The following is a 22878-nucleotide window of genomic DNA, read 5'->3' on the forward strand; positions in this document are numbered from 1 at the left end:
AAAACACTATATTACAACCAGTCGGGTTTTTGAGTTTTCTTTAACCTTTTTTGAATCAACTTTATATAGAAATCATAACTCACATCATCAGTTTACTTATATGTGATGGAAAAGTATTATGTTGTGTCATATACTTCAAATTGCTAACATACTAACTGTTAAGACTACCACCAACGGCTACATAACAATCTCTCTCAATGTTACACTCTACTCCCTTCGACTATTGGTAACTTGCTACTATTATCCTAAAGTATAACATTTCAATTGTTATGTAACAAAGGAGTCACAGGGTATGCAAGTGCATACCCTATATTGTATATGAATTCGCCTCATCTATACTTCTATACTACTATATAAATATTAAAACACCGACTCTTAATATTAAATTATACCATTAATCCATTATACTATAAAATGTCTCTACTAACCCCTTTTAAATTAAATACTTTTACCTACACCAATTGATGCCGTCACCAACCGTCGCCGCCATCACCACCATCATCGCCGGCTCGCCGCCGTATTGCACGGGTACCATGCTCATTTACAATAATGTTGATGTATGGGAATTGGGATGTAAGCTCTCACCTCTCTGTTTGAGAGCTCACCATATTTAGGATGTAAGCTCTCACCTCTCTGTTTGAGAGCTCACCATATTTACTCAAGCAATGACACCACCACCCAATCTCGTCAAAGGTGGGATATGGGGAAAAGGAAATATAATATTTATGTTTCCACCTGATTGTAGAGACTAGAGAGACTTCTTCGGGAGATCTCTTGCTCATACATACAATATAATTGGGATGTAAGCTATCTGCAGATCAAATAACTTCCATATAAGAAAAAAAATTCAACAGAATATGATCAACAAAACTATCAAATACAATGCTAATAATCAATAATTACAACGTAGCTTTAGCAAAAATAGATGTTCTTTGCATCATAGATGACAACATAACCTATTGACAACGATGTATGGACAACATCACTGTTATATTGTACAACAAAATACTCGTAGTACATTAATTTACATTTACCAAAACTTGCATTTTCTCCGACATAATCACAAGGTTTTATTTTTTAGTATGATCTTGTGTCCACTGATTGGACTTCAAACTGATCACTTGAGGTTGTAGCAGAAAAACGTGCATCGTTCTGAACAGCAGCAGAATATTGAGACACACTACTTCCTGTGTGTTCACCCTCATTTTGGCTCCTCATCGTTCGGAATCTCAAATCTTCAAAATGACGACCGACTTCATGAGGTACTTCAGGGACACATATTCTTCCTTCAAGCATACTCACTACCTCGGACATAGTAGGCCTTGTGTGAGGTGATGCATTTGTGCACAATAGTGCCACTTTCACAACTATTTCTGCTTCTTCTTTGTTGATTTTAGACCCTAGTCTCTCGTCAAATAGTTCCTCATATTGTTCATTAGAATGCAAACGACAGGCCTGCAACGTCATATTGTTCAAAAAAATCTCGATATCAACTCATGTTGGGTACCTGGTAAAGTTTTAGGTGGCGATGGCGACCTATTTAGTGTTGACTGGGTTGATTCAGGTGATGCTTTTAGGTCTAATGGCTATAATAAAAACATGGCATAAACAGGAACAGTTGAAAAGATCAACCGGGCTGCAGGCCACCCAAATGTAATTAAATGCAGAAACCTTTTGAAGTAAATTAACATTTGTATTAATATTGTACAGTTAACACACTAATGATTTATAACATGTAAATGTGTCCTATCATGATGTTTTGACTTTTGATCCATAACCTAACCCAGTGACCCACCCATTTTTGTCACCTTTAAACATTTTACCGCGTATGACTTTATAAAAGACATGCATGGAAACATCAGTTGTTACTCTGAATGAGAGTGTTCCCATCTGTTGTGGTCAAAGTGATACAGTTTTAAAGTGTCGCCACTTCAAATTTAATATCGATAATCCCTTCACTATATTCTTGTGGTTATTGATGCTTTAGAAATTTCATATGGCAAGTATAAACAGGAATATTGAAGACAGCTAAGAACAGAAATAGTACCCAATCTAGAAGACAAACACTATCATCCATTGGTATATATTTGTTGTTGTTCTTGCCACTCACGATTTCCAAAGTCACAACTCCAAAACTGTATACATCCGCCTTGTAACTCAAGTGACCCCAAAGTGCATATTCTGGTGCCATGTATCCTCTGCAACAAATTTTCAACATTCATCAAATATATCAGATTTTTCTAGATGGCAAATTCAACCCATTTATATGTGAAAAAATGGGTAGATTAGGTTTTATTTTTCTATCTCTAGCGGGACCAATGGACTAATTCAACACTAGTTATATAGGAAACATGTTAAATGGGACAGAAGTCACCAAAGTGTATTTTTGTTGCTTCTTAAATCAAATTATGCAAAAAAAAAATTAGATTAACATTTTCATATAGTTTTCATAACCATATTAATTACTTCAAAAATTCATAGATAATATTAAAAATTTAGGCCAAAATACATCTGGGTCAATCCAACCTGTCCCATACAAAGATAGTCGATTTGAGCAGCCTGAGTAGGACACTCTGGCACCTCTAGAACTTAAGAATTTTTTTTTTTTGATAAACCAAGACTTCGCGATAATATGAAGAATTAAATACTCAGGAATTACATTGTTCCGGCAACTCGTGTACTGACATGGGTCTTCTCATCCTCATCTAGCCTAGCCAATCCAAAGTCTGATATTTTTGGAGTCAGATCTTTATCAAGAAGAACATTAGTGGCTTTTATGTCTCTATGTACAATTTTGAGTCGTGATTCTTCATGAAGAAATGCTAAACCTCTAGCAATCCCAATACAGATCTTAAATCTTGTGGTCCAATCCAACAGTAATCCAGTTTTATTTTCTGCAATTATAAACATCTTACGGTATGAATAATAACAAAATAAAACTAAAAAGGGAAGCAACAATAGAGAACTTCAAAAGACTCACCAAAAAGAGCGTTGGCAAGGCTATTGTTTTCCATGTACTCATATACGAGCAGTAACTGATCGTCTTCAATACAGCATCCATGAAGCTTTACAAGATTTGGGTGCTGTAAACAAGATATGACACCAATTTCATTCAAGAATTCGCGATTTCCTTGCCTTGAACGAGAAGAAAGCTGCTTTACAGCAATTACGGTTCCATCACGTAATGCACCCTGCATTATTGCATTAATTAGCTTCACTAAGTTTCCACAGACGCATTATAAACATTTAATTAGATCATATAATCCACAATGGTTTGCTAAACTATTACCTTGTAAACAGGTCCGAAGCCGCCTTCTCCTATTTTGCTAGTGATATTGAAGTTTCGCGTTGCAATTTTGAGTTGTTTGTAGGAAAATGATATTGTTTTTAACTCCAGCCCTTCAAAATCTGTTCAAAATATTACACATCAGAGTATCAACATACAAAACTATATTGCATAACTACATAAGCCTAAATGAAACTAGTGAAGGCAAAATAGGCAAACCTCTATCATTCCTTTTTCTGTCTTTTGAAAACACTTTCCACCACAAGATACCCAATATTATCAAAAGAAGACACAACCCCATTATTGCAAAACCAACATAAGCAACTGTGTTCTTCCTCCCACCACCAACTGAACACACTTTAGAATCTGCGTGAGAGTTTAGTAATATTAAAGCATGACAGTAATGACCCAAACGTAAAATTCAACAAGGCAACGGTCCATTATCAAAAGCTTGATGAAAATTCGATTTCATTTAACGGGTTAATGCTTAAGAGCCCGGCATAAAGAAATATGCCTTCAAAAATCTGTATAAACCTTGAATGTCTTGTAAGAACCATACTAAATTTGCTAGTCCTAACAGTTAAAAACTTAACGTAAGAAGGGATGTTGATATTGTTCCCTTTCAAAGAAACAGTACTGCAAACATTAAGAGTATAGCTATAAATTATGATGGATAACGTCAATTTCAAGTATAAATACACTCTGATAACAAAAAAGATCTATGATATAACTCACAAGGGTTAACAGAGATAGCTGATACGAGGGGCCCATAACGTCCTCTTTTTGGAAAACGTGCTGTCCCTTTACCAGCCCAGTAAAAGCGTATCTCAAGGGTGTTGTTTATCACACTTGCATTGAAGGGTACTACGAGTGGGCTTCCTATTGGAACCTCATCTTCAATATTGAAGTCCTTTTTTACAAGGTGTCCCTGAATTAGACAAAAGTTCATCTATCAAGTTTACAACCAAGAGCAGTATGTACATGCTCAATAATCCTATTTAAATATTTCCAACTATCACCTGAATATATATATTAAAAATCCGTCTGCCAAGACTTTTGTACGTACTGTCATTAGTATATTGAATTTCAGCGAAATGAAGATTAACAAGGTAATCACCATTTTCCAAACAATAGCTGACATATGTAAGAGAGAGTGGAGAGAGTCGTGCTGTTGTGTAAACAGAAAATAAGTCTGTTGAGTTCTGCAAAGATTCTACATAACGATTTGTTTGGATATTGTCATCCAGAAAATCCCCAGTGCTACTTAGTCCCCAATTATTAGCGCCTGTATGAAAACTTCCTGCACCACCGTCAAATACGGCATCTCCTTCATAGAGAACTTCGCGATTGTTTTCTCTTACCTTCAAATCATTTCCACCACTATTAACATGCAAGGAACATCCATCTGTCATAAAGCAAAAGATAGCATTACAGGTGGAGTTAGTTGGGGAGGGCAGGAACGGATAACATTCGGGCTGAAATGGGTCATGTTTAGTATGGATTAGGATGGGCCTGGTCAGATTAGGTTGACCCACAAAGACCCCAGGTAACAGTCCGGCTGAAATGGGTCATGTTAAGTATGGATTTGAATCAACCTGGTCAGATTGGGTTGACCCACAAAGACTCTTTTCTCTATTTTTTCCCAAAAAGAAAGGTCAAGTAAGGAGGTCAAGAAAAAGTTTATTACTCTACAATAATAATCTTAGCCTATGAAATGATTTAGGTGGTTGTATGCATAACTATATAGTCTGTTGGCGACTTTCAACCCATTTTTAGATTAGAACTAGTTCGTTGACTTGTTTCAGATTATGAACAACCCATACATAACAATCTTATAAATAATACAATTTAAGTGGTTGTATGCATAAATATAGTCTGTCGGCGACTTTCAGCCCAGTTTTAGATTAGATCTAGTTCTTTGACTTGTTTCAGATTATGAACAATCCATACATAAGTAAATTAATACATTTCAACCTTCAAAGAGCATCAGTATTAACAAACTATCGTTTATTTAGATTACGATGTTGGAGTGAAAGTGGGATTTTTTGTTGGTATATCTATATTACTCCTATTATGAAAATTGAAAAAAGTTCAGAACTTCCTTTCTTTTCACCAGATAACTGGTTAGTTGATATTGAACTCTGAATGTTGCATGGAACTTTAGTGGTCTAAATAAGAAAAATATGGATATGTATATGAAAGTTAAAATAACAATAAGATGATAATAAAGACATGTGAACAAGTAAGAAACCACTTACATCTCGAACATTTGGCATTTCTTGTGCAAGGAAGTATATCCTGTCTATTAATAGGATGAATAACATTAACCTTTGCATAACAAAGCTCCACTATTCATATAACATTTTTATGATCCATTGAATCAGAGATACAATAGACTCACATTATGCATTTTCATATTATTATGATCCTAGACACCTACATGCGTATCTTAAGCCCGTTCTTAATATTTATAGAATTAGAAATGACGAGAACTCTGAAAATCTGTGTATGTAGGTGCCAGAGCTCCATATGATATGTTATGTATATTCAAAGTTTAGTCATAATATAAGACGCTTGTTAACCAATGTTTACACTTACAATGAGTTCCCCGAGAAAGAGCTCCTAAACAAGTTTAGATATAAATTCCTGATACAAACATAAAGATGGACCAGTATTATCAACATAAAAAATGTCAAAAGATGGCACATGAAAGGAAAAATGCAAGAACATAGGGGAGAAGAATTCTGACATGTTTTCACGGCATGTAGGTCGATCAGGTCCTTGCAATGTAAAGTTATTGTATGACAAGTCACTGAATAAAATGAAATAAACACGCAATGAATTTTTGCACATGTAATTTGACTAGTAGGGGTTTTCTAATGTAAACTTTGATTAGAGTAAAAATGGATTTGACTTGTAAGATAAATGGATTACTTGCTAACTTTATAGACATGAAGATCTAGTTGTATATCGCAACCTTTCACCTCTATATGGTAATTTTTATAAAAAAACAATTGGCCATTATTTGTATCAAAATTCAAAAATTGAACGAGGTGAAATCAATTTTGAAGTTGAAAGTTAATCCGTTACGCGTTAAAAGTCTTTAACTGTAAATTTTTCTATAACAGATGAGGATGTGCTAAACATCAATAAAAAGGACGTACATGGTAGCTCCTTCTATCAAAAGTGAGTCTGGTATATCTCCACTTAACATGTTGCCCGTCAAAAACCTACTCATACCACATGATATGGTTAGAAATTGAGAAATACGTGTTAACAACATACCTATGTCTATATATGCATGTTTAAGATAAAATGAGTTGCACAACCTGTCAAAACAAATGAATATTCATATGTTCACATGGGGCATGATCCACAATGAAATGCTAATTTTGGACCTGAGTTCGTTGGTGAATATTACACATGATAGTATATTTGACTCGATATCTGGTAGATACCCCCCCCCCCCCCCCCCCCACCCACCCACCCATACAGCATATTTCATGTATTATATTGATGTATATGAGTGTACACAAGTACTTGAATATATAAGCACACAAGAGTTCAAAATAACCTCCAAAATCAAAATTGAGTTGGTTATACGTACACGTAGCGTAAGCTCCTACCCAGGATGTCAGGCGATATTCCCCCCGTCATTTTGTTAAAGCTTACATCCCTGTTCAATTTAGCACGTAGAAGATTATAAGTAAAATACCCCAACAATGATTTGAAATGTTGAACAATACAGCTACTCACAAGCATGTTATATTGCATAAAAAGGATAGTAATGGTACACCTTGTTACCAAAGGTAATCTTCTTTACCAGAAAAAGGTTAGTAATGGTACACCTACTCATTTTGCGAGTCCACACACGTGTACGTTTTTTAGCACTATACAAATTGAGGGCATCATCGCATGTGCTACTTACAGTAACTGAAGATCTCGTCTTTGCCAAATATAAGCAGGTATCTCTCCAGAAATGTTACAGCTTCTCAAGACACTGAATTCCAACAGAAAAATAAAATAGAGTTAAATCATAAGGGACTCACTGTAAATCATTTCACAGGTGGCAAAAGCGGAGGGACGGATGGGTTGGCTCACAGGTCAAATCAGGTAACATAGTACACGTGAAAACAAGATCGTGTTGGCTTGTGGGTTGACCCAAACCACTTTTAATCCAGAATTTGTAAACCTCTGATAAAAACAAGTGTGTCGAATATATTACCAATATTACATTATTTCCATGATAATCTGTTTCTTTCAATAAAATGATATGGGAGGTTTAATCATTAAAAATACATGGGTGACTTACAACCCGTTTGATCTATTTGACCATTTGATCTATTTGTTTTTAACCATTAGAGTTTTATATTCATTATATGAAACAATATATCACCCGAATTGGCTTGTTCATAAGTGAATGGCTAAAAGGTTCAGAGTCTAAACTCATTGACCAGCAAGTATAGACCATAACCATCTACATACACTGTCAATAAGCCATTAGCGTTATTCAGTGGTGGAAAAGCCTGAGTTGGTCCACTTAATTCACAGATTCTCCTGCAGATAAAGTAGCATCAAGTAATGAGTTATCACAATTCACAACACAAGCAAAAAACTGAAAAAAAAAAGTCAATTATAAAATATCCTGGAGTAAAGTTAAAGGATAGAAGAACATCATATATACTTACAAATCAGTTAGATTATGAAGAAGGGAAATAGATGAAGGAATTGGTCCTTGCAAGCCAGCTCCAATTATTTCTCTTTGGAAACAACGATGGAAAAACAAAGGCAAATGGGATAAATATACTACATAACTGCATATATTAGTACTTGAAAGACAAAGCATTATTAGACGTGGCAGTGCTCACTGCTCAGGCTGAAAGTAGTAGTTTCTAGTGCGGGTCAAAACAGTCTTGTGGGTTTGACTGACCCACAAACACTTTTTCTTATTTCTAGAAATTCAATATTTAATGCAAAAATTGCGAACATTTATCATTAGTAAAATAATCTAAATTCAAACTTAGAACAAAACAACTTAGGAGGTGCTGAAAATGACTTCTGGCTGCTTTCAATCTACATATGCAGTTCACTCTTTACCAGATATTTTCATTTGGCCAAATTTGACATCGTTCATAAATAGGGCACATTTACCTCCTCTGGCTCTAATCATTATAAACGGAAATTTATCTTACAGTTTAATCAGTTGTCTCCAATTCTGTATGAAAGTAGGTATGGACCCTCTGAAGTTGTTGTCACTTATTCTACTGTATTCAAAAAAGATCTTATTAGCCATAGTACACCTTATGTATATATTCACAGAAAAGCTACCCCACCTTTTCCAAAACAAAGAGGCTAACATGAAGCAGACAACTTCTTTTCTTTTAACTGATGTGGACTTTTAACTCATTTAACGTAAATTACTTATTTAAATTCAGACTTTACTACAAACACTACAGTATAGAAAATATACTGGTTTAATTGGTAAAAACTACTTCATGGTTTTTATTCTTCAATTTACTGTGAAACTGGAATGGAAATCAAGATCTATCTCTTTTTTTCCCCAGAAAGGAGGAAGCATGTATCATATAATAATTTAAAAGTGCTTACAAATCTGTCAAGTTTTTCAATTCAGATAAGGATCCTGGCAACATTCCTGTCAACTGATTTGAAGATAAGATCCTGAAGTGAAGTATCATGACCCGGATCTATTAAACAAATACGTTATTAGGTGAGAAACAAACAGTATGAGAGGCAACTGGTCTTACAATGATTGTAAATTAATTAATTTGCCCAGGTCAGAAGGAATACTCCCAGATAAGTTGTTTGCTTCAAGGTTCCTGTTTAAAAAATTGTAATTACATAACAATACTGAACAAATATCTTCATTATATAGCGGTGACAAGGTTTATAAGTGATTAGAAAAAGATAAATATAAAGATGGTCTTTTAATGATGTCTACATTATGATGCCATCACGTGAAATAGAAGGGAAAATGGTGGGCTGGGTGGATAGTAAGTCAAAAAGGAGACAGGTATGGTATGAGCTGAAAAGGGTCAAGAGGTTCCAATGCCCGCAAACACTTTGTTGTTCATTTTTTGCCCATTTGAACCATTCCATTTATTAGCAAAATAAATCGGTATTCAACCTATTCGATATGTTAGAGATTTCAAATAAAACAAATCAAAATCCCCGCTCTGACAGCAGAACAACCAATACAGAAGAAGAGAATAAATGAGACATACAAATATGTTAAAGTGGTAATATTGCCAATTTCGCCTGGTATCTCCCCATAAAACCGGTTTCCTAGAAGAGAGCTGCATCAGAAACTACAGTCAAAACTATGAAAAGATTAACTTAAAGGCTCAGAGCATGGGTTGATCCAAAAAAGGCGATATAAAATAAGCTTTTACATTGACTGCAACAGCGTTGAACCTAATTCAGACGGTATTGTGCCGCCAAGGTAATTATAAGCAAAATCTCTGCAAAGAAATGGCATATAAATAAGCTTTCGCTATTCACATACTCACATCAACTAACCATTGCTTATAGAAGAGCACTTACATTTTATGAAGGTAAGGAAGCTTTATGAGATCGGGTGGAAGGACGCCACCAAGACTATAATATTTATGTACACTGCATTTGGGAGGAAAACAATAGATTTTCAAAAACCAGAACAACAAACAGGTATTGATAATATTACAAAACATCAAAATGGAAAGCATTTTTGATTAAGTTAGGAGCCGAAAAGCCTTTATCTCTACTAAATAAGTATGTACATCAAGTATTACTTTAATAACTTATTTAACAATTAACATCTGCAGAAACTTTTCTCTCATGTTCCAAAATAATGCATACACTTAGACTTGTAATACGAAAAAAATTGCTTTCAAATTAATACCAGCTTCAGATAGCTTAGGTATAAGATGAGCAAGATAGAAGTAGTCGGTTTGACCTAACTTGTCAAAGCAGACATCTTTTTCTACAAAAGACAACTTGATAGCGCACCATTTATGTATGAGAACGTTGTAGTAAAAGTTACAAGATGTGTCGGACTTGTATTCAATGTATATCAACCAACTCAAGGTGGCCTCGTGATAATGCGCCCCAAAGTCTCAAAAGAGATCCGGGTTCAAACCTCGCTAGGTTAATATCTTGGGAGGGCAAGGGAAGAGTTCAGAAAACGCCACTGAATACCAGTTAGGCTGCCTAAATAAAAGCCAAATGGTCGACCCTCCCAGGGTAGCCTGAACAAGCATCCCTTTCCATTAAGCAGGTTATGCTAAGCTGACATAGCACAACTGGAAAGATGTCTAAACCTAACTAGAAGCAATTTCCTTATACAATGAATACCAAACGAATAACTGAATGTAGAGAGACAACGATTACATACATCGTGACGATATTACAGTCCGTCGTATTTTGATTGGTACATTCAATGTCACATTCGACACTGGCATCAGCTTCCGGATGGGGCTTTTCCAAGTTAGAGATCAATTCAAGTTTACACGAGTTACCATTTAATCTCCAATGTGTTGCACCCATTAATCTCATTATATCTTCAAAAGCTTCCACTGATCAACAAATAATACAAGCGCATTAAACGATTTCTATATCAAACAAAATCATTACTATATGAAACACCATACAATCAAGGCTTTAACCCGTAAAATGCCCACGAATCTTTTGGTCTGTTGTACACATGAACTTTTTTATTGACTTATATATCCACCAAAGTTTCAAACTTTTATTAGATGTATGCCTCTTTTCAGTAGATTCTGACGACTTTTTCCGGCAAATTTATTTTTCCGGTAACTTTTTATTATAAAGTTGAATGGGTTGTATATGTACTTTGTACAAACCAAAAAGTTTGTCAAATTAAACAAACTAATCAATTAACATGTATTTATGGTTTAGGCAACAAGCAAACAAGTCATATACTACTTATTCAGACAGACATAAATACAGATATACATACATTAATAAGTAAAATTATTCTGGAATTAGAATTAAAATTACCTTGTTGTTGTGGAACTACAGAGTGTACAATTCTCAGAAACAATGTGAAGTTAAAAGCTAGAAATATAAATAACTTTTGTTTCTTCATATTATTATGATGATTTGATTTTGTGTATCTGAAACTCAAGTAGCACAAACACAAACAAGTAAAAAGTCAATAGTGGCAAGTATCAATATTGATGACGATACAGAAGAACCATGACAGTAGTTCTGTTAGTCTTTTCTTTTTTAATTATTATAAAGTTGAAAATTATTCGGTCAAATAATAATATAAAAATATACACCATTCACAGCCATCTTATGGTCTCTGCTATTTCATGTTTTTATGGCCATTCGACAAATCCACGATTTTAAATTAAAATACAGTACTTTATTGACTGTTGCTGTTTTAGTTTGGACTATCTGATGTTTACTATTCTTCTTTATCGAAAGTAACGTGCCAAAAACATATACTCGTAAATATTTTTATAATAAAAAAAAAGAGAAATTATCACAAATCGTCCATGTGGTTTGTTCGATTCGCATTTCCGTCCCTGAACTTTTTTTTATTCACTAAGTGTCCATGGGCTTTTCAATTTCATTGTCAGACGTCCCTCCTCCAAACGGCCGTCCCTTTTTAGCCGTTAAGCCTCTCACGTGCTTGCCATGTGAGAGTAAAATCGTCCACATACACTAAAAACAAACCACATGGACTATTTCTTCTTCCCATAAATTACATTCACCTTCTTTATCTCTCCATAACATAAACAATCATATTTATCACCTCAGCCCCACTTCCAAAATTACATTCAATCTTTTGTGATAATTTCTCCTAAATCTATCTATATATCTCTGACTCTTTGTACATATTCAAAACCACCCCCACCACACATATATGTATGAATCTATCTACATGTGATATCTATATACAAAGATCCACAACTCAAAAATCACACTATCAAATCTAAAATACCAAAATTTTTAAAAACGCAATTGAATTCCTATAAAAGATCAAATCAAAATCAACAAATCGAAAAACAATTTAAAAAAATAATAGAAACCAAGATTCATGTCATGGGGATGTGGGAATGGGGGAGAATATCTCACCATTGAAGCCTCAAAACACAAAAAATGCCACCACCACTGTGCCGCCGGAGCTAACCACTTTGGGAGCGATTTCCGATCATGGGGATTTGGGAAAAAGTGCGACTAGAGCCGAAGATACAGGTATTGGTTCCCACTGTGCCACCACTAACCACCACCGCCATTGTTCAGCCCTAGAATCAGCACCACCATTGTGCTGCCAGACAAGAGGGCGGGAAGGGGGAGGCCCATGGTGCGACTAAAACAGCCCAACTGGCTTTATTTTTCAAATTTACATGTTGGTTTGTAGTAAATCTTTAGTTTACATAAATTTTCGGTAGTGATACTATACTAATTGTTGCAACATACCTCAATGGGATGATAATACTCATGTCATGACTCAGACTCAACTATCTCAATGTCAAAAAGGTCAGAAGGCATCACGTACATTACTTTGATTGCAATAATTTTTATTATTTTATTTTATTTTTATTTTGATTAATGTTTATGGAATATAAACTTTAGATTGATTTTATTTGATGATTTAGATAAAGATCATGGAAGGTGTGGTACTGATGATGGTGATAACGACAAAGGTTAGAAAAGAGAAGGGGTCAAAAAGACTAAAATGCCCTCACGTGCATTGCACATGAGAGGCTCGACGGAGGAAATTTAACATACGTTAGGGTTAGGGATTAATGGCAATGAAATGGAAAAGCCTAGGGACACTTAGTGATAAAAAAAAAGTCCAGAGACGAAAATGCGAATCGAGTCAACCACAGGGACGATTTGTGATAATTTCTCTAAATATATATATATAATATATATATATATACATATTTCAGTAACAAATAAAGCATGACTCCTTGTTATTCTCCTACATTTCTCATCTAATTATTTAAAATGAATAATATATATAATTAATTTTTTTTGAATGTTAGATGATATATATTACATGAACTCCACGTAGGTCTTTTCCGTTTTTTCATTGCTACGTCAGCATCACACCACTTAGGACTCCCCTCATGATCTCTCTCCTATACGACAAGCTTGCTCATGACTTTTTCGCCACATCATCAATTAATTTACCATTTATTTTGCTCTATATATATTTAACCAAACCATATATTTAACATCAAAACACACATATTTATTTAAAAAAACACATTAAAAATAAGAAAAGCACAAAACATTTATTTAAACAAAAAATTACAACACAAGTAAGAAAACATTACGTTCCTAATACAATAAAACATAACGAAAATTTATTGAAAACACACAAAGCAACAAGAAACACAAAAAAAACAAACTACTCGTCGTCTTCATCGTCACTGCTTCCACCCATCGCTACAAAGTCTTCCCCAAACTGATCCATCAAAGACTTATGATAATTTAGAAGTGCTTTCATCTCCTTTCTAAGCAAATCAGTGGGAACCGAGTTCTGAAGAAACTTAAATGCCTCCATAACTTCCTTCCTGTGACGAGAAGCTTTCCTTGCCTTCCGATCCTCTTCAAACTTTATCCGATCTTCATCTGTTTTCTTTATCGATTCCTTCTGCCACCTGAACATTTCGTCGACTTTAAGTAGCACTTCTGACCCGGTGGATGATCTACTCGATCCTGCATCAGATCTTTGGGACAACTTTCGCCCAACATTACGCCCCGATGGTCTCCTAATAGGGTCATCGCCAAACAATGAGTCAACAGTCGGGGTTCTATATTGACCAAGCTGCTCTAATCCCCATAATGGCTCTAATGGCTCACCGTCGTCATCCAAATCCATCATATCCACCCACGGTTTTTTTTTGTCCCGTGGTCGTTCCAAAAGGTTGGGAAACCTTTAAGGATTTCCCAACAATTCTTGAATGCAAAGCGAGGCGACCCATACTGCGCCCTGTATTGCTCATGGACGACATAAAAAATATGCTTCTCGTCGGCTCCACTTTGCCGTCCTTTATCACTAAACTTTTTAAACACAACCCCAAAATTTTTACACCCGGCTTTGATTTTGTTCCATTTGTCCAAAACACGTTTTCCGTTTGACCATTCGCCTTGATCGCGTCCTCGGTAGCATGCACCCAACTCCTAGTCAAAATCACACATTCCTCTACGGTCCATTTCCTCTTTTCTGCAACCTCCCTTTCTTTTTTCGTCATTCGCTTTGGCGGTTGGACTGCCTCTACTTCATCTTCCACATGAGTGGCAGAAGCGACACTAGTTCCTGCGCGTTGATAGTCCGCTTCATCTACCACATTAGTCGGTTGTGGTGGTGGTGCCGCTGCTACTGTTGCTTGTTGAAACATATGTGCCGCATGCAATTGTTGCAATAAAAGAAGGTTGTTTGCGTTGTTTATGTTGGGTTATATAACTATTTATCAAATCAAATCACAAAGCACGCAGCGGAATATAAAATCTATGTAGTTAATTAATTAACCAAGATAGAAAACATGTACCTTAAATTGGAGATAATAAAGCAAGAAACCTTTATAAGAAGGATTAAATTGAACCTCACTACGATTGCACACACAACGTTAGAATGTATGTATGCTAGTACTTGATCACGAACGAACAACCCTTTGTATAAACCCGAATACCTAGCTAAAACCGAAAACCCTTTTCCTAGCTAAGAACCGAAAAATCAAAACCCTTTGGGTTTTGTGTTTCGGCCGAGAGAGAGCAAGAGAGGAGAGAAAAAAACCCTTTTAATTTTTAATTGTATATTAAACAACTAAGAATAGGTTTGTATTTATAGGATTAGGAAACTTAATGACCAAGCTAAGGGTTTGTGAAACCCTTTACACGACCGGCCCCCTCTAGAACAATCTAGAGGGTTTCCTAATTGTTTCCTAATTACAACTCTCCTTCATTAAGTCCGTTAGTTAAGTACCATTAACTATTAACCCTTTTAACGGACCATCGTTAGTTTTTCGTGATCAAATTAATTAATAAATTACATTTAATATATTAATTAATTATAATTACATTCATGTTGAGGTGTAACCCCGTAGGCTTAAATACTTTTCGGACATACGTTCATTTTACGTGATCATAATTTAATAGCTCCCACTTGAGCTCGTAATGAATGAAGGTAATAACATTGATTAGCGTCTAGCAACACGCCAATGCTCCCGAAAAATTTAAGTATAGTTTCTTAAAGTATGTTTAAATGGTTAAGGCATTTATTATCCCTTTGTTCTTGATACCTTGTTAAATATGAATATGGATCAAGGTCATATCATAATTTAACGATTATGTTTCTCATTCAATAACTAATTAATGATTACCAAATATAATCGAGAACCATCTAGATTTATTTGGGTACGGCCATGCAAACATCTTAATTAGTCAAATGAGGGCGCCAATGGTATCATGCTTCAACTTTTAAATTGAAGGAACAAATCCTATATTGACTACACGTGTCGGTCATCATACTTCACGACGCTTTCTGAAAATAGCCCTTTATGTACTCCCTTATTCAGGAAAGTTAGAACTACATCTAGTAAGTGCGATTCATACATGCTGACCTACTTGCATCTCAAGTCAAAGGATCAATAAAAGTAACCATTTATGAATTTCACTTAATGACAACGATCCATAAAGTGATAACTCGTTAGTGGGGTAGTCCGATATGCATCAACTATGGATATCATGTGAGTTTGGTGGGACCATCCATTATATATTCCAAGAATATAACCAATCACTCAGATTTGTCTTAGTTTAATTATATTCCCATATAATTAATCGACAATGGACAATTTAAAATATTTAATAAAATATTAAATAAAATATTCAAGGATTTAACATGCAAATATAGGACACAATTTAATATTAAATGAAATCAAACATATCAAGTACTTTATTTCATTATGGAAAATATAAATTGTTTAACATCTCTTATCCAGATACCGAAACAACAGATTTACATGAAATAACTAGCTAATTTAAGTCCTATGCCCTCGGCATGCCTTTCAAGCTTGGGCCTAGACAAAGCTTTTGTGAAAGGATCAGCTAAGTTAAAATCTGTGTGAACTTTGAGTAAATTGATCTCCCCTAGTTCGATCTGCTCACGAACATAGTGATATCGTCTAGCATAATGTCTGGCACCTTTCTGAACTCTGGGTTCATTGGCAATGATTAATGCACCAGTATTATCACAGTACAAATCAGTGGGTAAGTCATTTGAGGGGATCACGTTTAGCCCGCTAATGAACTTCCTTATCCAGACTGCTTCCATTGCGGCTTCTGAGGCGACAATGTACTCAGACTCTGTTGCAGACATGGCGACTGTGGTTTTAAGCTCATAGCATTCCACTGTGCCTTCATTTTAAAAATGAAGACGTATCCCGACTGATATTTTGAATCATATTAAATCCATCATCACAAATTCTATTACCATTTGAATTTTTGATCGGGATTTCAACCATACACCAAGAATAATTCTTTAGTAGCACATATGTACTTAAGAATGTTCTTTACAACAATTCAATGATCCTATCCAAGATTTTGCTGATAGTGGCTAACTATATTTTGCGCGAACGCAATATCAGGTCTAGTGCATCTTACCGCGTACATAATAAATCCCACAGCCAAAGTATAAAGGATTTTTCACATACGCTCCACCTCATTAGGTGTAGAAGCACTGTTCTTGCTAGATAAGTTAAGTCTTTCTTGCATGAGTGTAAACCCACACTTAGAATTCTCTATCTTGAAACGCTTCAAGATCTTTATCAATATAAGCACTTTAACTTAATCTAAACAACCGCTTTAATCTATCTCGGTAGATCTTGATTCCAAGAATAAATGCCGCTTCACCTAAATCTTTCATGGCAAAACACTTTCCAAGATGGGATTTAACATCTTGCAACATTGGAATGTGTTTTTCTATGATCAATCTGTCATCAACATACAAGATAAGGAAATTAACATTACTCCCACTAGCTTTGCGATATACACAATGCTCATCGGGATTTTGAACAAAACCAAACCTTTTGATTTCTTCATCAAACCGTTTATTCCAACTTCTTGATGCTTGCTTTAGTCCATAAATGGACCTTTGAAGCTTGCATATTTTGTTGGGATGTTTTGGATCAATAAAACCTTCCGGTTGATCCATATAGACTTCTTCATCCAAGTAACCATTTAAGAAGGCAGTCTTAACATCCATTTGCTATATCTCAAAGTCATAGTACGCTGCTATAGCTAAGCGAATCCTAATAGCTTTAATGTCCGCAACCGGAGAAAAGGTTTCATCATAATCAACAGCGAAACATTGAGTATAACCTTTTGCCACGAGACGAGCTTTATAGGTGTGTACATTTCCATCCATGTCTGTCTTCTTATTGAAGATCCACTTACACCCAACAGTTTGAGTATTTTGTGGAAGATCAACCAAGCTCCAAACTTGATTGTCTTTCATGGATTTCATTTCCACCTTCGTAGCTTTAAGCCATTTGTCAGATTCTGGATCTGATAATGCAACTTTGAAATTCGGAGGCTCATCGCGATCTCCAACAACGTCTTCTTCTACCATTAGACATAGTCTTTCGGTAGGACGTCTTGTCCTTTCGGACCTACGAAGTGGAATTGCTTCATTATCATCGACTTGGGGTTCATCACTTTGAACATTCCCCCCCCCCCAAGTTGATGATTGCTAGGAGCTTCAGAAGGTGACACATCTTCCTCTTGAGTCTCATCAAGTTCTACAACCCTCCCACTATTCTCGTAAACTAACTTCTTTTCAAAGAATTCAGCATATCGAGCAACACGAACAATATTTTTGGCGGGATCATAGAAGTCGTAACCCATCGTTTCCTTAGGGTATCCGACAAAGATGCACTTAGTAGTTCTGGGTTCAAGTTTGTCAGACGTATCACGCTTCACAAGTGCCTCACATCCCCAGACTCTTAAGTAAGACAAATTAGGGACATCTCCATGCCATAATTCATACGGCGTCTTGTCAACCTTCTTGGTTGGAACCATATTGAGAATGCGTACAACAGTCTCTAGAGCATAATCCCAAAACGAAAATGGGAGAGTTATATGGGTCATCATTGATCTCACCATGTCTAGCAAGGTGCGATTTCTCCTTTCAGACAATCCATTATGCTGAGGAGTGTATGGAGGAGTAAGCTATTGGACAATTCCACATGCTTTAAGATAATCCTTAAACTCTTGGCTTAAGTATTCACCACCTCGATCCGAACGAAGAATCTTGATGGTTTTACCGAGTTAATTTTCTACTTCATTTTTAAAATCTTTGAATGTTTCAAAGACTTCATGTTTATGTTTAAGCAAGTAAACATAACCATAACGACTGTAATCATTCATAGAATAATGAAGTAGCTAGCACTTTTCCTTGACACATGCCTAAATGGGTCACATTCATCCGAATGTATTAGTCCAAGTAGTTCCTTAGCCCTCTCCGGTTTTATGCGGAAAAGGTAGTCTTGTTATCTTGCCGAAAATACAATATATGCATTTGTCAAATGATTCATCATTTGATTGTAAGATCCCTTCACGTTGAAGTTTTCAATGCTTGTCTTGCTAACGACAATTTCAAAGATACGCATTTATCAAATGATTCATCATTTGATTGTAAGATCTCTTCACATTGAAGACTATTAATGCGTTTCTTGCTAATGATAATGCCAAAGACATGTATTTATCAAATGATTCATCATTTGATTTGTAAGATATCTTCACATTGAAGTCTTTAAATGCGTTTCTTGACAAAAGTTAAACAAGATGAAAATGTCAAGGATAGATAGAGTCCAAGTTAACTTGACTCTTTTGCTATTGAATTATCATTTGAATCTCATCAACACTTATAATTCAGTTAAGAAGATACTCGAAGAACTGGTTAAACCAACTTGCTTCTTCTTCTTGTTCAACTCAGCTAATCTACTTAGGACAATTCCTCTTCCAGTGTCTCACTATAGCATAGTGATGACAAGCCTGGTTTTTAGCCATATGCTCCTTTTTCTAAAGGGTCTTTTAAGGTTTTGAGACAAAACACTTTGTTTTCTCTTACCAAAGTTCTTGCCTTTAGCTTTACGGTTGTTTTGCTTTCTAAACCCTTCCCCCCTTGATCATATGAACTTGGGGTATCTCAGATTTCTTGGACGGTTTTCTTCATACTCAATCAACTTGATATGAAGTCCAACTATGCTATGCGGTTTTCTTCATACTCAATCAACTTGATATGAAGTCCAACTATGCTATGCAAATATGCAATTATCTCTTATGCCAATAAGAATCGGCAGAAGATACGCATAGTTTAAACCTTTCCATAATGCTCAAAGTGACTCTTCATCTTGAGTACATGAGCACTCACCTGTTTCCCATACTCGTGTTCAAGTTATAGAGTGACTCAATTAGCTCAAGTAATTTCATCTCCAACTTGTTTTCCGTACATAGACTTGAGTTATCTGATCATATCACACGGATTTTGCAATCCGAATTGCTTTTTGAAGCTCAGGAGACATGCTTCTAGCATCAAATAAGCAACCTCAATATGTCTATTGTACCGAGTATTTTATGCTTCCAACTGCATAGCAGTGACACTCGCATCAGAAATAGCGATATCTGAGTTTCAATGACATCAACTTTTAGAACAATTCTCTATTGACAAAACAGTCATTGAAATTGGTTTTAGAAAGTTTTCTCTTTCTAGCATCGACCTGAAAGCCGATTGGTGTATGTTCTGTGAAGGATTTGTTGCCTTTTACAAAACAGATTCAAGTTCAATTATCGGTATTTTCGATAATAAATCCTTAAAAAACTTAATTACCTAACGTTTAAAAAATAAACAATTAATTTCATTAAGGCTAGGATCCAAATGACATACAACCATTTCATCAGTTGATCTGCTAGAAATGATTGCACTCAAAAGGTAAGTGACGAGCAATAATTGCATTACAAGTGCAATTCCTAGTAAGTATGGGACCTACGTATGACACTTGATTCATCAAGTGATCTTTTGTAGTCATGTTTTGTCCCATCTTTTGTCACGGGTCAAGGTCTCACCGCTTAACTCGCTTTAAGTCGTCCAACTAAGAACGCACAAAATTGACCACCACTGTGTACCAGTAAATGGGTTTCGCCATGCAACCGCCATTTCACCACTGTGTACCAGTGAGTAAAACAACGACCCCATGTGTCCTTGACAAATTGGATGGCAAATGACTTAAGTTTATTGGGTCATTCAATTTGATATGTGATCAAAAAGTTATGTTTGAAGATTCATGCATATCTTCTAAACATAACATTTAATAAAATCATTTTTATAGTCTTAGCAACACAAGAGAGCTCGGTAGCTCCATTTGAACGCACAAAGAAGCGCAAGGGCAAAGGTTTGCGATGAACGCAATTAAAAACTCGCCCTTTTAGAAGGCTAGCGCACTCCGACTTATACCTCTCTTAGAGTTTGTTCAAATGGGTGAGCCAGTGTATCTCAAGGTTGTAAGACTCCAATTTTATTAAAAAATCTCTATTTCGATATTGCTTAGTGAAGTTTATATTTTCTCAAAAACAATTTTACATCGCAATTTATATCACAATAAATATGCAAAATCATAAACTATTAACTATTAAGCATGCAACGAGTTATGTTAGGCCACCTAAATATGTCACTATGGTTTAATTATGTCTAAATCGGCTCCCCCTTCAAAGAAGAGGACCACATACATCAAGTTGCCTTGATTGCGTAAGCCTTAAACATATACAAAACAATCAATTATCATATAAGCACATAGTTGCTCATTGGAAATTCCAGTAGCTTCACGACCTGTTTAGACCTGTTTCTGGTCCGATTCAGACTTCGACCAGAACGACAAAGTTTTAGCCCTATGTGTTGAGCATCTAAAGTTCAAAGCAAGACCTCTAACTCATTACGGATTAAAAGATATGAATTTTTTAGTGAACTGTCGTAAAGCAGAAAAATTACACGAAAAATTCACATAGTCACACAATTAATTATCCAATTATCTAGCATAATTAACCCTAATGATCAAGATTTCATATCAATATATCTAAGTAAGAATCATGAATGATTTGCATGAAAAAAATTCATGATTTTTACTTCTTTTTAACCATTAAAATAAAGGTACACATATAAATACATGCAATTTATCATATAAACATGCAATTAATCAAAACTTGGATTAGGAACCCTAAAAAAAAACAATTTTTTTTATTTTTCTGGAAAAATTTGAACCATATATATATATATATATGTATGTATTAAATAAAACCTTTTTCTTATTTAAAAATTCAATTTAAATATATATATATACATAGCCGAAAATTTTAAAAATCAAAAACCCTAAACCCTCTTCAAGTTTTGATTTATTGGTAATCAAAAACATACATAGCAGGCTCGTGATACCACTGTTGGGTTATATAACTATTTATCAAATCAAATCACAAAGCACGCAGCGGAATATAAAATCTATGTAGTTAATTAATTAACCAAGATAAAAAACGTGTACCTTAAATTGGAGATAATAAAGCAAAAAACCTTTATAAGAAGGTTTAAATTAAACCTCTCTACGATTGCACACACAACGTTGGAATATATGTATGCTAGTACTTGATCACGAATAAACAACCCTTTGTATAAACCCGAATACCTAGCTAAAACCGAAAACCCTTTTCCTAGCTAAGAACCGAAAAATCAAAACCCTTTGGGTTTTGTGTTTCGGCTGAGAGGGAGCAAGAGAGGAAAGAAAAAACCCTTTTAAATTTTAATTGTATATATCAAACAACTAAGAATAGGTTTGTATTTATAGGATTAGGAAACTTAATGACCAAGCTAAGGGTTTGTGAAACCCTTTACACGACCGGCCCCCTCTAGAACAATCTAGAGGGTTTCCTAATTGTTTCCTAATTACAACTCTCCTTTGTTAAGTCCGTTAGTTAAGTACCGTTAACTATTAACTCTTTTAACGGACCATCGTTAGTTTTTCGTGATCAAATTAATTAATAAATTACATTTAATATATTAATTAAATATAGTTATATTCATGTTGAGGTGTGACCCCGTAGGCTTAAATACTTTTCGGACATACGTTCATTTTACGTGATCATATTCTAACAGTTTATACTGTGAATCGGGTTATAACCGACTTGATTATAAAACGAAGTCGAAAACGGGTTCACATTATATGGAATCGGCGATGGCGACGACATATAGTTGAGTGGGAATTGAGAGTTGGTAGATTGAACTGGTGGATTCGAGCTCGACATCGCCGGTGATGGCGGTGTAGGAAAGTTGAGAAGGTTTTGAAGCATGTCGTCGGCAACATTTTCGTTGTTTTTCTTTTGTTGGTTTTTGGTGTTTCCCTTAGACATGGTGTGGGTTTGAGTGTAAGTGATAATGAATGGTTTGATTGTATGTGAAATGGTTTGAGTATATGTGAAAATGGAGGAATTGGGCTGGTTAAAAAAGAAGAAAAGGAAGAAGTAGTCGTTACATTTGAAATGGAGAAGAAAAAAAATTGTTTTTATAGCCGTTG

General features: G+C 35.3%; 1 protein-coding gene across 3 annotated transcripts; it reads right to left on the reverse strand.

The window, feature by feature from the left end:
• Nucleotides 1-858: 858 nt before the first annotated feature.
• On the reverse strand, nt 859-11508 carry LOC122583964 (probable LRR receptor-like serine/threonine-protein kinase RFK1). Of its 3 annotated transcripts, none has more exons than XM_043756334.1 (24): nt 11303-11508; nt 10677-10857; nt 9848-9919; nt 9697-9765; nt 9529-9600; nt 9052-9123; nt 8894-8965; nt 8479-8547; nt 7975-8046; nt 7772-7843; nt 7215-7286; nt 6894-6962; nt 6451-6516; nt 6036-6098; nt 5885-5932; nt 5545-5588; nt 4306-4691; nt 4022-4214; nt 3506-3652; nt 3290-3408; nt 2981-3191; nt 2660-2894; nt 2048-2198; nt 859-1455 (listed from the first exon to the last, which is right to left on the reverse strand). In XM_043756334.1, exons 1-24 carry the CDS (start codon nt 11388-11390, stop codon nt 1078-1080), a joined length of 3021 nt encoding a protein of 1006 aa, XP_043612269.1. In that variant the 5' UTR covers nt 11391-11508; the 3' UTR covers nt 859-1077. The 3 variants fall into 3 exon arrangements, with proteins under 3 accessions (XP_043612269.1, XP_043612268.1, XP_043612270.1); XM_043756333.1 differs by having other exon boundaries at nt 8479-8550; XM_043756335.1 differs by lacking the exon at nt 8479-8547 and having other exon boundaries at nt 11303-11506.
• Nucleotides 11509-22878: the final 11370 nt, after the last annotated feature.

Source organism: Erigeron canadensis, chromosome 9 (assembly GCF_010389155.1).
Source record: "Erigeron canadensis isolate Cc75 chromosome 9, C_canadensis_v1, whole genome shotgun sequence".
NCBI lineage: Eukaryota > Viridiplantae > Streptophyta > Magnoliopsida > Asterales > Asteraceae > Erigeron > Erigeron canadensis.